General features: G+C 34.8%; 1 protein-coding gene across 1 annotated transcript; it reads left to right on the plus strand.

The window, feature by feature from the left end:
- Window positions 1-454: 454 nt before the first annotated feature.
- LOC120551117 (tumor necrosis factor receptor superfamily member 12A) lies at window positions 455-14,401 on the plus strand. Its single transcript, XM_039788301.1, has 5 exons — window positions 455-835; window positions 11,431-11,529; window positions 11,611-11,757; window positions 12,378-12,426; window positions 12,878-14,401. Exons 1-4 carry the CDS (start codon window positions 754-756, stop codon window positions 12,416-12,418), a joined length of 369 nt encoding a protein of 122 aa, XP_039644235.1. The 5' UTR covers window positions 455-753; the 3' UTR covers window positions 12,419-12,426; window positions 12,878-14,401.
- Window positions 14,402-14,474: the final 73 nt, after the last annotated feature.

Here is a 14,474-nt window from a genome sequence, read left to right on the forward strand (position 1 = left end):
GCAGCAACAGGCTACACCCAGCCCCAGACATTAATAACACCACTCTGCGTAAGGGACCCTCACTATTCAAATGTCAATTTCCAAAAAAGAAGAAAACATCGCAGTTGTTCAGTATCTACACAGGGCACTCAAGTAAACAAAGATGAAACGCATCTTATCTCACTTTAACTTTGAGCAGACTTTCCCAAAGGCTTTGATAGTTTTTCTAGTAAATGTCATCTGTTTTTGCCTCAGTTGCTGTTCCTCTTTCTCTGTGCATGGGACCCAGACTCATGCCAGAGAGTTGTGTTTTTTGGCAGAGAGGAGGGAATGACGTCGACAGGCGTGGTAATAACAATGAGAACACTATTAAGTCCAGACTACACAGGCTCTCTGGTAAAAAAAATTTTTTGGAGAAAAACAGGGTGTGGCAATAAAATATGAAATTTATGTATTGAAACTCATACCTGAGGAGCTTTAATTGAAACTTTCACTCGAAGTGAAGAAAATGAAACCACATACTACGGTAGAGGAGTTTCCTGTGAGTCGGTTAGTGCGCAAAGAGAATCCGAGCAGTACAGTACATAGGAAATGACTCATAGGAGTTGAACTGTTAGCGTGGGTGTGTACGCTATTAAAACAAGACTCAGACTCCTCCGGGTGACTCACTCTGATGCTCGCTTTTCCATGCTGAAAACCAGCACGGATTGTTAATCAGATGAACTTTCGGGAATTGTGTAGCCGACAGCGAGCAGCTTTTTACCCGCCGACATCATGGCTTCAAACGCTCTCTGCGCGCTGTGCGGACTTATTATAGCGACTGTGATCAATGTATACGGTGTGAGCGCACAGAAAAGTAAGTAGTATGAGTTTTTATATTTCAACAACTATTCAGTTTTCTTTTGTAAAATGAAACCTAATTTATTTATTCGTTTAACTATGATTACAAAACATGATGTTTTCATTTCTACATTTGATTTATGAACATTTGTTGGGTATCCTTGTTTCTGTGAACATGGATTAGAGTCTGGTGGTTTGGTCTCCCTATAATGGAGTCATAGTGGGTCTGCCCTTCCTCTTACAAAACCGCTTTTTTTATAAGCTGTTTTTTTCCCCGTTTCCCTTTTTTGCCTTTTTTTTTTTCCCCCTCTTTTTTTTTTCTTTCCCCCCGACAAAAAAAAAGAGTGGCCTGCCCCCCCTGTCCATTTCGCTCAAAGATATGTTTTTACTGTCTCAAACCAACTCCAAAAAAGACAGTTTTTGACTTGGTTTCCACAGTAGTCTGAAGTTTGGATTTAATCCCAGTGGAGAACACCAGACTCAGATTGCACTGGGAACCTAAAATCTGAAATAATAATTGCATGGGTTAGGAATTTCCTCAGGCATTGAAGTTACCAAATGCATTTTAACTCACTAAATCAAAATATGCTTGGTTTAGATTCTATCCGTGAGAAACCATCGCTACATCTGGACATCAGCTGTTGGTCCACCCACCCCCTTCCCGTTTAATGACAAAACACAGCACCCCACACCCTAAAACACCCTTTGTCATGCTAGGTGCTGAGATTTGCCAAGGTCTTCTGCTCGGGGAACACAGAAAAATGGCTCCAAACTTGTTCTTGTTTGCCAGATTTAAAGTGCTGAATCATAAGAAACTTATGTGGTAGGCAAATGATAATATAATGCTGACTGATGGTGTTTCCATTCATGCATGTGTGAAAAAGGTGTAGTAAAACATTAGAATAAATCATGAGGAGTCCCACTGAAACACCCCCAGCAGAATCAATTCTTTCTTAAACTTAAAGTTAAGAAACATGGTTGAGATTTAATCAACAGTTTCAGGTGGTTATCTGATTTGAGCAACAAAAGCTCGGTGTGGTTTTGGTTTGGATAGAGGTCAACTAGCAGTCACGGTTCAGTTCCTCTCTGTGCCCTTTTGAACCCTTGAGCGGGAGACAAGCTGGATGATGTCGGACTGAAGTCATCAGGAGAAATGCTTACAAGAACTGTGACACATTGTTGCTGTGACCACAGCTATAAAATGAGTCAGTCCAGCTCTGCAGGCGGGCAGGCTGTGGAGGATGGAGGGTCTCCAGGGGCCTGAGCATGTGGCTGTAACATAACCAGAGAGTTAGAGGTCAAAATGCTTTAAAAATGACTTTTTGAGCAAGTGCCTTTTGGCTGCAGCTGGTTTAATAATGACTTAGAATCACTGGTTAACAGGTATTGCAGTTGCACCAAAGAGACATATACCCATAGACTTCTTATATGGTTTCCTTAAGACTAAAGAGGTCAATTGTTTAATATTTCACAAAGATTAGAGGAAAAGTTAGCTCCACCTCAACCAGCAACAACAATAAAATGCTACACATGCATTGATGCATCAGTATTAACAATCCAGTGTCATATATAATAATATATCATCCACAGGGGACGTTTTTCATAATAAGAGTACTTGAACGTACATTTCGCTTATAATACTTCTGTACTGTTTTGAATGCAGGTCTCTTACATGTACTGGCATATTATTATTTTACAGAGTAGTACTAATACTACATTGTAATTAATAACAGTAGAAAACATATAGTAACCCTCACTTGGATGTCAGAGTTCAGACCATATGAACTCTGGAAAAGATGCGAGGTCGCCACCACCATAGAGTCTCTGAAGCTTTGCTACCTCCTCTGCCAAGGCAATATTGATTACTTGCACTTTTTTTGAAAAATGATGTGCAGCACTAGGTTCAAACCAGTTCTGAGTATTTACACTGAAAAAAGAATGATGATTGTGATTACAGACAGATCTCGAGAATATTTTCTTGTTTCATTTACGTGTAACCCCGTCATGTCTGGTATAGTTTCCCTAATCTCGTTAGCTGGAATTAATGTCGTAACACTGTTTTTAAAAAGTTGGTGTGTCAGCTCCTCAGCTTGATGTTGCAATTTTCATTACCTGGTTTTGTTTTCATTGAAGCGGTCACAGTTTCCGACACGTCCATTTAACTACTTTTGGTTTGTGTCAGACTCATCTCTCTGGTAGTTTTGGTGATGCTTTCAGTGGTGAGCAAAGCAGCCAGTTTGAACATGACATTTATCACAAATGATGACTCAATTTAGGTTCGGGGTGGTTCCTTGTTATAATGATGGACACAAAAGAAGTTGTTCATGCAACTACACGTGTGGCACTGAGTAGGAAGAAAGATTATCATTATCATTATTTCCTTGTTACGCTATCTGAAACTTTGGTATTGTTTCATTCATCCTAGAATAGGATGCCGTCTTTGTAATATTGTTTTGTGGAGGTCAGCTGGATGTCACAATATTCACTACTTGATGCATGACCATGGGGGTATCAATGCAAATGTGCCTCTTAACCAAAGCCAGAAACCAGCAGAGCAACCCTACATTATTAAAACACTAAAACATTCTCTACTGTACACACAGCTTGCAATTAGTGTTAACTGTGTCACATCTTCAGGCTAATTCCTTCCTTATCATTTGGTAAGTGCACAGCTTTGATTGTTCAGCTGTCTGGCTGCCAAAAGAAAGAGATGAAGCTTTTTGGGTCCACAGAGGGAGACGTTTTTCTTTCAGAGCTAAACCACTGACAACTTCTTTCTCACGTTCGTTTATTCTCTGGAAGTCACACACACACACACAGTCACAAAACAATTCGAAGGAAGCACTCTGTGAAAACACATCCTGCTCTTCACGCACTGCCTGTTCATGTACCAGAAGTAACTGAGTAATTCTCTCTCTTGCAATCAAATTGCATCAGTAGGAATTTCCCACTTTCATTTTATGAGAACATGAAAACCAAAAAGTTCCTCACAAGTACTCTATTATCTGATTCCAGCTCTCCTGCGAGTCAATTGGTTGTGATTTTATTTTAACATATTTTGCATGGTGTTTCTAAATATTACCTCTGTGGCAATATCCCAATACACTTTGGGAAGTACAACGAAAATAAGAAAGGAGAAGAGATAGATGTATTTACAGACAAATGTCTGTAAAAAAATGGTATGTCATAAAAAAGTCATAAAAGCAGTCATATGTCATAAAAATGTCATAATATAGTATGCCATAAACATTTCATAAAAGTCATGTCATTAAAATGTCCTAAAACAGTCAAAGTTTTGTATGTCATGAAAACTTTCATAAAAATAGTCAAAAACTCATGTATAGTATATTGAAAAGTGTAGTACAGTATGTTGAAAAAAGTTATAAAAAAAGTCAGAAAAAGTCATAGTATAGTATGTTGACAGTCATAAAACAGTTAGAGTATAGTATGTCATAAAAACTTCAAAAAAGTCATAGTATGAAAAAAAGTCATGAAACTGTTATAGTATAGTATGTTATGAAACTGTTATAGTATAGTATGTTATGAAAAAGTCATAGTATTGTATGTTGAAAAAAGTGATAAAAAGTCATAGTATTCTATGTTGAAAAAAGTGATAAAAAGTCATAGTATTGTATGTCGAAAAAAAGTGATAAAAAAAGTCTTCTTATAGTGTGTCGAAAAAAGTCATAGTATAGCATGTAGATAAAATTGATAAAAAAAATCATAGTATAGTATATTGAAAAAGTCATCAAAAAGTCATAGTATAGCATGTTGAAAAAAGTCATAAAAAGCTATAGTATAGTATGTTGAAGAAGTCAAATTATAGCTTGTGGAAAAAGTGAAAAAAGTCATAGTTTAGCATGTCGAAAAAAAGTGATAAAAAAGTCGTAGTATAGTATGTCAAAAAAGTGATGAAAGTCATAGTATGGTAGGTCAAAAAAAGTGACAAAAAGTCAAAGTATAGTATGTTGAAAAAAGTGATTAAAAAGTCATAGTATAGCATGTCAAAAAAAATGATTAAAAGTCACAGTATAGTATGTCGAAAAAAAATTATAAAAAGTCATAGAACAGTATGTCGAAAGAAGTGATTAAAAAAAGTCATAGTATAGTATGTCGAAAAAAGTCATAGTATGGTATGTCGAAAAAAGTGATTAAAAAATGTCATAGTATAGCATGTCGAAAAAAGTGATAAAAAAGTCATAGTATAGCATGTCGAAAAAAAAGTTATAAAAAGTCATAGTATTGTATGTCGAAAAAAAGTGATAAAAAAGTCATAGTATAGCATGTCGATAAAGTTGATAAAAAAGTCATAGTATAGCATGTCGAAAAAAGTGATAAAAAAGTCATAGTATAGTATGTCAAAAAAAGTCATAGTATAGTATGTCAAAAAAAGTCATAGTATGGTATGTCGAAAAAGTGATAAAAAGTCATAGTATAGCATGACGAAAAAAGTGATAAGAGAAACTGAAAGGAACACAACTGTTCCCGAATCTATTTGTAGTCTTCAGTCCTGTAGTGTAGGACTTACATCAAGTTGCACCACTCATGATTGGATTACACAATCTTCTGTCTTACAGTCATTCTCTTGTCACCCTAAGATATGTGATCTGATACACAAGTCTATGTTTTTCTCTTTCACTTAGTGTATCAACTTACTGAAAATTATAGGATTTGAACCCTCAACCTTCCATCTTCTAATCATTCAGTTATCTCTCTAAGCTACTTGACCAAACAGAAGAGTTGGTGATTTGGGCATATTTGTCTCTTTCACTTTGTGTATCGACCTCAACATTTATTTAAACATATGGGATTCAAAAACACAACCTTCTGTCTTCTAATAGTTCTCTTATCACTCTAAGATATAAGACCTGACAGAAGACTTCACTTAAACTTAAAAAGTGATAAAAAAGTCATAGTATAGCATGTCGATAAAATTGATAAAAAAGTCTTTGTATAGTAAGTCAAAAAAAGTCATAGTATAGTATGTCGAAAAAGTGATAAAAAGTCATAGTATAGTATTAAAAAAGTCATAGTATAGTATGTCGAAAAAAGTCATAGTATAGCATGTCGATAAAAGTCAAAAAAGTGATAAAAAAGTCATAGTATAGCATGTCGATAAAATAGTCATTGTATTGGGATTCTAACACTCAACCTTCTGTCTTCTAATCATTCTCTTATCACTCTAAGCTATAGGACCTGACAGAAGACTTCATGAGTATATATATATCATATATATATATATATATATATATATATATATATATATATATATATATATATACAGTGCTTTGCGAAAGTATTCGGCCCCCTTGAACGTTTCGACCTTTTGCCACATTTCAGGCCTCAAACATAAAGATATAAAACTGTAATTTTTTGTGAAGAATCAACAACAAGTGGGTCACAATCATGAAGTGGAACGAAATTTATTGGATATTTCAAACCTTTTAAACAAATAAAAAACTGAAATATGGGCGTGCAAAATTATTCAGCCCCCTTAAGTTAATACTTTGTAGCCACCTTTTGCTGCGATTACAGCTGTAAGTCGCTTGGGGTATGTCTCTATCAGTTTTGCACATCGAGAGACTGACATTTTTGCCCATTCCTCCTTGCAAAACAGCTCCGAGCTCAGTGAGGTTGGATGGAGAGCGTTTGTGAACAGCAGTTTTCAGTTCTTTCCACAGATTCTCGATTGGATTCAGGTCTGGACTTTGACTTGGCCATTCTAACACCTGGATATGTTTATTTGTGAACCATTCCATTGTAGATTTTGCTTTATGTTTTGGATCATTGTCTTGTTGGAAGACAAATCTCCGTCCCAGTCTCAGGTCTTTTGCAGACTCCATCAGGTTTTCTTCCAGAATGGTCCTGTATTTGGCTCCATCCATCTTCCCATCAATTTTAACCATCTTCCCTGTCCCTGCTGAAGAAAAGCAGGCCCAAACCATGATGCTGCCACCACCATGTTTGACAGTGGGGATGGTGTGTTCAGGGTGATGAGCTGTGTTGCTTTTACGCCAAACATAACGTTTTGCATTGTTGCCAAAAAGTTCGATTTTGGTTTCATCTGACCACAGCACCTTCTTCCACATGTTTGGTGTGTCTCCCAGGTGGCTTTTGGCAAACTTTAAACGACACTTTTTATGGATATCTTTAAGAAATGGCTTTCTTCTTGCCACTCTTCCATAAAGGCCAGATTTGTGCAGTATACGATTGATTGTTGTCCTATGGACAGAGTCTCCCACCTCAGCTGTAGATCTCTGCAGTTCATCCAGAGTGATCATGGGCCTCTTGGCTGCATCTCTGATCAGTCTTCTCATTGTATGAGCTGAAAGTTTAGAGGGACGGCCGGGTCTTCGTAGATTTGTAGTGGTCTGATACTCCTTCCATTTCAATATTATCGCTTGCACAGTGCTCCTTGGGATGTTTAAAGCTTGGGAAATCTTTTTGTATCAAATCCGGGTTTAAACTTCTCCACAACAGTATCTCGGACCTGCCTGGTGTGTTCCTTGTTCTTCATGATGCTCTCTGCGCTTTACACGGACCTCTGAGACTATCACAGAGCAGGTGCATTTATACGGAGACTTGATTACACACAGCTAGATTCTATTTATCATCATTAGTCATTTAGGTCAACATTGGATCATTCAAAGATCCTCACTGAACTTCTGGAGAGAGTTTGCTGCACTGAAAGTAAAGGGGCTGAATAATTTTGCACGCCCACTTTTTCAGTTTTTATTTGTTAAAAAAGTTTGAAATAGCCAATGAATTTCGTTCCACTTCATAATTGGGACCCACTTGTTGTTGATTCTTCACAAAAAATTACAGTTTTATATCTTTATGTTTGAGGCCTGAAATGTGGCAAAAGGTCGAAACGTTCAAGGGGGCCGAATACTTTCGCAAGGCACTGTATATACATATAGGACCTAAAAAAAAAGTCTTTGTATAGTAAGTCAAAAAAAGTCATAGTATAGTATGTCGAAAAAAGTGATAAAAAGTCATAGTATTGTATGTTGAAAAAAGTGAGAAAAAAGCAATAGTATAGTATGTCGAAAAAAGTGATAAAAAGTCATAGTATGGTATGTCGAAAAAAGTGATAAAAAGTCATAGTATTGTATGTCGAAAAAAGTCATACTATAGCATGTCGATAAAGGTCAAAAAAGTGATAAAAAAGTCATAGTATAGCATGTCGATAAAATAGTCATTGTATTGGGATTTAAACGCTCAACCTTCTGTCTTCTAATCATTCTCTTATGACTCTGAGCTATAGGACCTGACAGAAGATTTCATGATTATATATATATATATATATATATATATATATATATATATATATATATATATATACATATATATATATCGGACCTAAAAAAAAAGTCTTCGTATAGTAAGTAAAAAAAAGTCATAGTATAGTATGTCGAAAAAAGTCATAGTATAGTATGTCGAAAAAAGTGATAAAAAAGTAATAATATAGTATGTCGAAAAAAGTGATAAAAAGTCATAGTATTGTATGTTGAAAAAAGTGAGAAAAAAGTAATAGTATAGTATGTCGACAAAAGTGATAAAAAGTCATAGTATGGTATGTCGAAAAAAGTGATAAAAAGTCATAGTATTGTATGTCGAAAAAAGTGATAAAAAAGTCATAGTATAGTATTAAAAAAGTCATAGTATAGTATGTCGAAAAAAGTCATAGTATAGCATGTTGATAAAAGTCAAAAAATTTATAAAAAAAGTCATAGTATAGCATGTCGATAAAATAGTCATAGTATTGGGATTCAAACACTCAACCTTCTGTCTTCTAATCATTCTCTTATCACTCTAAGATATAGGACCTGACAGAAGTTTTCATGATTATATATATATATATATACATATATATATCATATATCATATATATAGGACCTAAAAAAAAAAGTCTTCGTATAGTAAGTCAAAAAAAGTCTTCGTATAGTATGTCGAAAAAAGTCATAGTATTGTATGTCAAAAAAAGTGATTAAAAAAGTCATAGTACGGTATAAAAAAGTGATAAAAAGTCATAGTATAGCATGTTGATAAAATTGATGAAAAAGTCATAGTATGGTATGTCGAAAAAGTGATAAAAAAGTCATAGTATAGCATGACGAAAAAAGTGATAAGAGAAATTGAAAGGAACACAACTGTTCTCCGAATCTATTTGTAGTCTTCAGTCCTGTAGTGTAGGACTTACATCAAGTTGCACCACTCATGATTGGATTACACAATCTTCTATGTTACAGTCATTCTCTTGTCACCCTGTGTGATCTAATACACAAGTCTATGTTTTTTTTATGTTTTACAGAATGTATCTGTCCTCACAACTTACTGAAACATATAGGATTAGAAGCCTCAACCATCTGTTTTCTAATCATTCAGTTATCGCTCTAAGCTACCTGACTAAACAGAAGAGTTGGTGATTTTGGCATATTTGTCTCTTTCACTTTGTGTATCGGACCTCAAAATTTATTTAAACACATGGGATTCAAACACACAACCTTCTGTCTTCTAATCATTCTCTTATCACTCTAAGCTATAGGACCTGACAGAAAAACTTTATGAATATATATATATATATATATATATATATATATATATATATATTTATATATATATATATATATATATATATATTTATTGGACCTAAAAAAGAAAAGTTTTTATATATATTATATATATATATATATATATATATATATATATATATATATATATATATATATATATATATATATATATATATATATATTTATTGGACCTAAAAAAAAAGAAAAGTCTTCTTATAGTATGTCAAAAAAGTCATAGAATAGCATGTCGAAAAAGTAATAGTATAGTATGTCGAAAAAGTCATAGTATAGTATGTCGAAAAAAGTGATAAAAAGTCATAGTATATAATGTCGATAAAATTGGTGAAAACGTCATAGGTACAGTATGTTGAAAAAAGTCATAGCATGTTATGTCGAAAAAAGTGATAAAAAAGTCATAGTATAGTATGTTGAAAAAAGTCATAGTATTGTATGTTCAAAAAAGTGATAAAAAAGTCAGTATGGTATGTCGATAAAATTGATAAAAAAGTCATAGTATACTATGTCGAAAAAAGTCAAAAAAAGTGATTAAAAAGTCATAGTATAGCATGTCGATAAAATTGATGAACAATTCATAGTATAGTAAGTAGAAAAAAGTCATAGTATGGAATGTCGAAAAAAGTGCTAAAAAAGTCATAGTATAGCATGTCGATAAAGTTGATAAAAAAGTCATAGTATAGCATGTCGAAAAAAGTGATAAAAAAGTCATAGTATAGTATGTCAAAAAAGTGATAAAAAGTCATAGTATAGCATGACGAAAAAAGTGATAAGAGAAACTGAAAGGAACACAACTGTTCCCGAATCTATTTGTAGTCTTCAGTCCTGTAGTGTAGGACTTACATCAAGTTGCACCACTCATGATTGGATTACACAATCTTCTGTCTTACAGTCATTCTCTTGTCACCCTAAGATATGTGATCTGATACACAAGTCTATGTTTTTCTCGTTCACTTAGTGTATCAACTTACTGAAAATTATAGGATTTGAACCCTCAACCTTCCATCTTCTAATCATTCAGTTATCTCTCTAAGCTACTTGACCAAACAGAAGAGTTGGTGATTTGGGCATATTTGTCTCTTTCACTTAGTGTGTCGGACCTCAAAATTTACTTATATGGGATTCAAACACTCAACCTTCTGTCTTATAATCGTTCTCTCATCACTCTAAGATATAGGACTTGACAGAAGACTTCATGATTATATATATATATATAAAGTCATAGAATAGCATGTCAAAAAAAGTGTTAAAAAAGTCATAGTATAGTATGTTGAAAAAAGTGATAAAAAAAGTGATACATAGTATGCAAAAAAATGGTGATACATAAGTCATACTACAGTATGTCGAAAAAGTCATAGTTTAGTATGTAGGAAAACAATGATAAAAAAGTCAAGGGATAGCATTTCGAATAAAGTCATAGCATAGTCTTAGTAATATTATAGCATGTTGAAAAAAGTTATAAAAAGTTATAGTATAGCCTGTCAAAAAAGTAATAAAAAGCCATAGTATAGCATGTTAAAAAAAGTAATAGTATAGTATGTCAAATCAATTCTAAAAAGTCATATCTATAGTATGAAAAAAGTCATAGCACAGTATTTCGAAAAAGGTTATAAAAAAATCATATCTATAGTATGTCGGAAAAAAGTGATAGTATAGCATGTTGAAAAAAAAGTGATAAAAAACGTCATATTATAGCATTTCGAAAAAAGTGATGAAAAAAAGTCATAGTATAGCATGTTGAATAGAGGATGAAAGAGTCATAGTATAGTATGTCAAATAAAGTGATAGAAAGTCATAGTGTTACGATTAGGGAAATTGCAGGCCCAAAAATGCAGAGACAACAGGGCAGTGGTGAGCTTGAGGATTTAATAAAATAAAAAGGGATACAGCAAAAGTGTTCTCATGGCCTTGCTCCACATCATAATATTTCATATAGGCTTAAGCACTGTTATATATTTCATAAATCATAAAAAATGTTTTGCCCTCAAACCTAACTAAACTGATGTTTTGTTGTGTGCAGGTCAGTGTGGCAGGTTAGAGTTTTGGAACCCTGATTTCGACGTCTGTGTGCCCTGTGCATCATGCAAGCAGTACCCAAAGACCCCGTCATGCAACACATGTAAGACAGTGAATCGGTAAATGTATTTATCCAGTGATGTCCTTTCTTTCAGTGTTAAAGTTCTTTTCCTTCAACCAATAGGTAACCAATTTGTGGATGAGACATCTGACGTGTGGAAACTGGCAGCCATTACCAGCTTCTCGGTGCTGGCTGTGGTGCTGGTCGGCGCTGCGCTGATTATCGGGGTCATGGTGCATCGACGCAAGTCACACAAACGGCCTCTACGTGGTGAGATTCTTTAAACGTGAAATCTGATATTATTCAAACTGGAATAAGTAAATAAATATACATATTTCACCCCAAATCAAAAAGAATGCTTGAAATTGAAAATAGTGTTCTATGTTCTTAAACTGAGACTGTAATTCACTTTTGTTTGGCAAAATAAAATTGTAGTGTCAAATATGGTCTACGTGTGTCCAGCACCAGGTGGAAAATAAGAAATTGTTATGAATCATTAATGCAAAATTTGTAATTTTTGTATGAAGTATTCAGTTCCCTTTTCTGGTATGAAAGCTTTGCAGCTGTGTCACAAACCATCAAAAATTATTATTGTCTCTTCTTATATTGAGAGACTATAGGCCTTTTTTACAGAAGCCATTTTAACGTGTAACAGTAGGAAAAGCACAGGTACAAACAATTAAATTAATTTTATTTAGCTGCTTCAGTTCGAGGGTCCTGTATTGTGACCCATAACAGAGCAAAGTTAATGTTATTAGTAACACCTGTGCCATTCCCAATATGACAAGTCAAAATGGCTGCTGTGAAAAAGGCCTATTGCAGACATGTTAGATAGGCAATCACTTTGCTGGGATGGTACAAATGCTAATTTCTGTCTTGATTTATTACAGAACCCATTGAAGAAACTGCTGGGCCACTTTATCAAGCTTAAACATTTCAGTAGGTATAATTTTCACTTTGTCACAACAAGGGTTAGACCAATATATGAATTTGAAATACATACTTGTGATGAAAGAGATGCTTAAATATGATCTAATTCAGCCAGTGTGTAGGTACATTTTGGCAGTAAAAACCCCCCAACTAAATCCATGAAGTTTTTTGTAGTTATTTGAATAGATTTGGCATGTAACAATTACTACAGAAAGTGTTTTAGAGAAGTGCATTAGATCAAGAACCAAAAAGAATTTTGAAAATGAATATGATTTTCTTTTGCACCTAAATGTCGTAATTAAAGTAATAAATTACTTTTTGGTTCTTTCACAATTCATTTGGCATAAAGTCAGATTTAATGTAAGCCACCAGATATCAGTAGCTTCAATCCAGTAATATCAATATCAATTTAAATGTGAATCTACTTTTGTGACTGTAATCGCTGTCATGGCCCCCACAGCCTCATCTTCCTCTGGAAACAGATGTGACAGAACCAAGGAGCAACTGGTTCAGAATCCGGATGGAGGAACCTCTGGACCATGGACTGTATACTCTGACTGCAGGGTATCTCTTCACCAGAATTGGACCATTTTAATTTATTAGACTGTTGAGAGAAGAGATGTGCTCAGATCTCACCCTCAGTGTTGGTCCGACCGCGACCACAGGAGGGACTCTCACACCTCTGTATAGTAAAAACAATATATATAGTGGTATCATTCTCACATATTGTGCCTTCATAGTCCACTTAATTAATATTTTGGTCTGGAAGACCTTTGTCGGTTTACAGATGTTTGATTTGAAAAGAAATACTAGAATACTTTCTTCAGAGAGAAATTCTGTATTGTATTTCCCAGCAGGACTCCGATGAATGTAACACAGCTACTGCTGCCTGCTGGGCGGAAGTTTGACCTCCTGCTATTCAGCGGGGTTAGACGGGTCATTTACCATAACAGCCTCTTAAAGATAAATCACATGTGAACTGTTAGGCACATTAAGGCCATTTGAATGTAGCTACTTTAACAGTAGGTGAAATGTATCCTAGCCTCCGTCCCTGCCAGTACCTGTGTGTACCTGCTCTGTTAGTCGCCTGAGCAAGCTGTTGATTAACAGTCACTGTTACTGGGTCTCCTGAGATCAACACAGACCCTTTATTGCAGGTTATAACAATATTGTCTTGTCTGTTTTAATGTTACTATGTTTTAGGAGATGTTAGCTGGACTTTTCTTTCTATCACAAACCCCAGAATTCACACATTACTGCCCTAACACTTGTAGGGCAGGATGTTTGAAACACTAGACACACAATATCCCAAACTGCTAACATGTGGGAATGTTGCGAGGAATGTAGTGTAGTGAAGGAAATGACCCCTACAGCACTTTATGTGGAGCTACACAATCACTATGCTTACTCAAATACTGACCTGTCGAATCGTTTCAGATCTGAAGATATAGGTCGAGATGTCGGTTTGTTATTTTGTAACCATGGTGGCAAGGGTTGTTGTTTTCCACATTTGTATAGTTCAGGATGTTTTCTATCTTCAAAGCATCAGAACTGTGTGGTTACCGACATTTTTAGGTGACCGAAAGTGTTTATAGGTCATATTTTGGATCCGTCTGCTTGTGCTTATACCGCTTGCCCTCTGGCAGTAAAATTAGGGAATTACTTAAAATACAGACACTTCCTTTTTTTTTTAGATCTGTATATTATTTATTTTTTTAAGTATCTTGCGGTGTTGTTTTGCATCAACTGCGAGTGACAAGCACATTTTTAAAGGGACTCCAGTGAGTATTTTTGTTAAACTTCCAGCAGGCCAGCTAATGATGATACTGAGCAATAACTAACATTTTCCCCTTATTCCTCTTGCTTTCTATTTCTAATTGTATATACTGTACATGCACTGGCTTCTTTTACTTAATGCAATCTTATAAACTGCTCTGTGTACCAAATGTATTTTCACAATAAAACTGACAACTTCCAATAATAATGCAAGTCTTGTCGATATGCAAACTGCTCTGTTTTCTGGTATGTAACATTTATCTTAAGCATCTCAATATGTA

Source organism: Perca fluviatilis, chromosome 21, assembly GCF_010015445.1.
Source record: "Perca fluviatilis chromosome 21, GENO_Pfluv_1.0, whole genome shotgun sequence".
Lineage (NCBI taxonomy): Eukaryota > Metazoa > Chordata > Actinopteri > Perciformes > Percidae > Perca > Perca fluviatilis.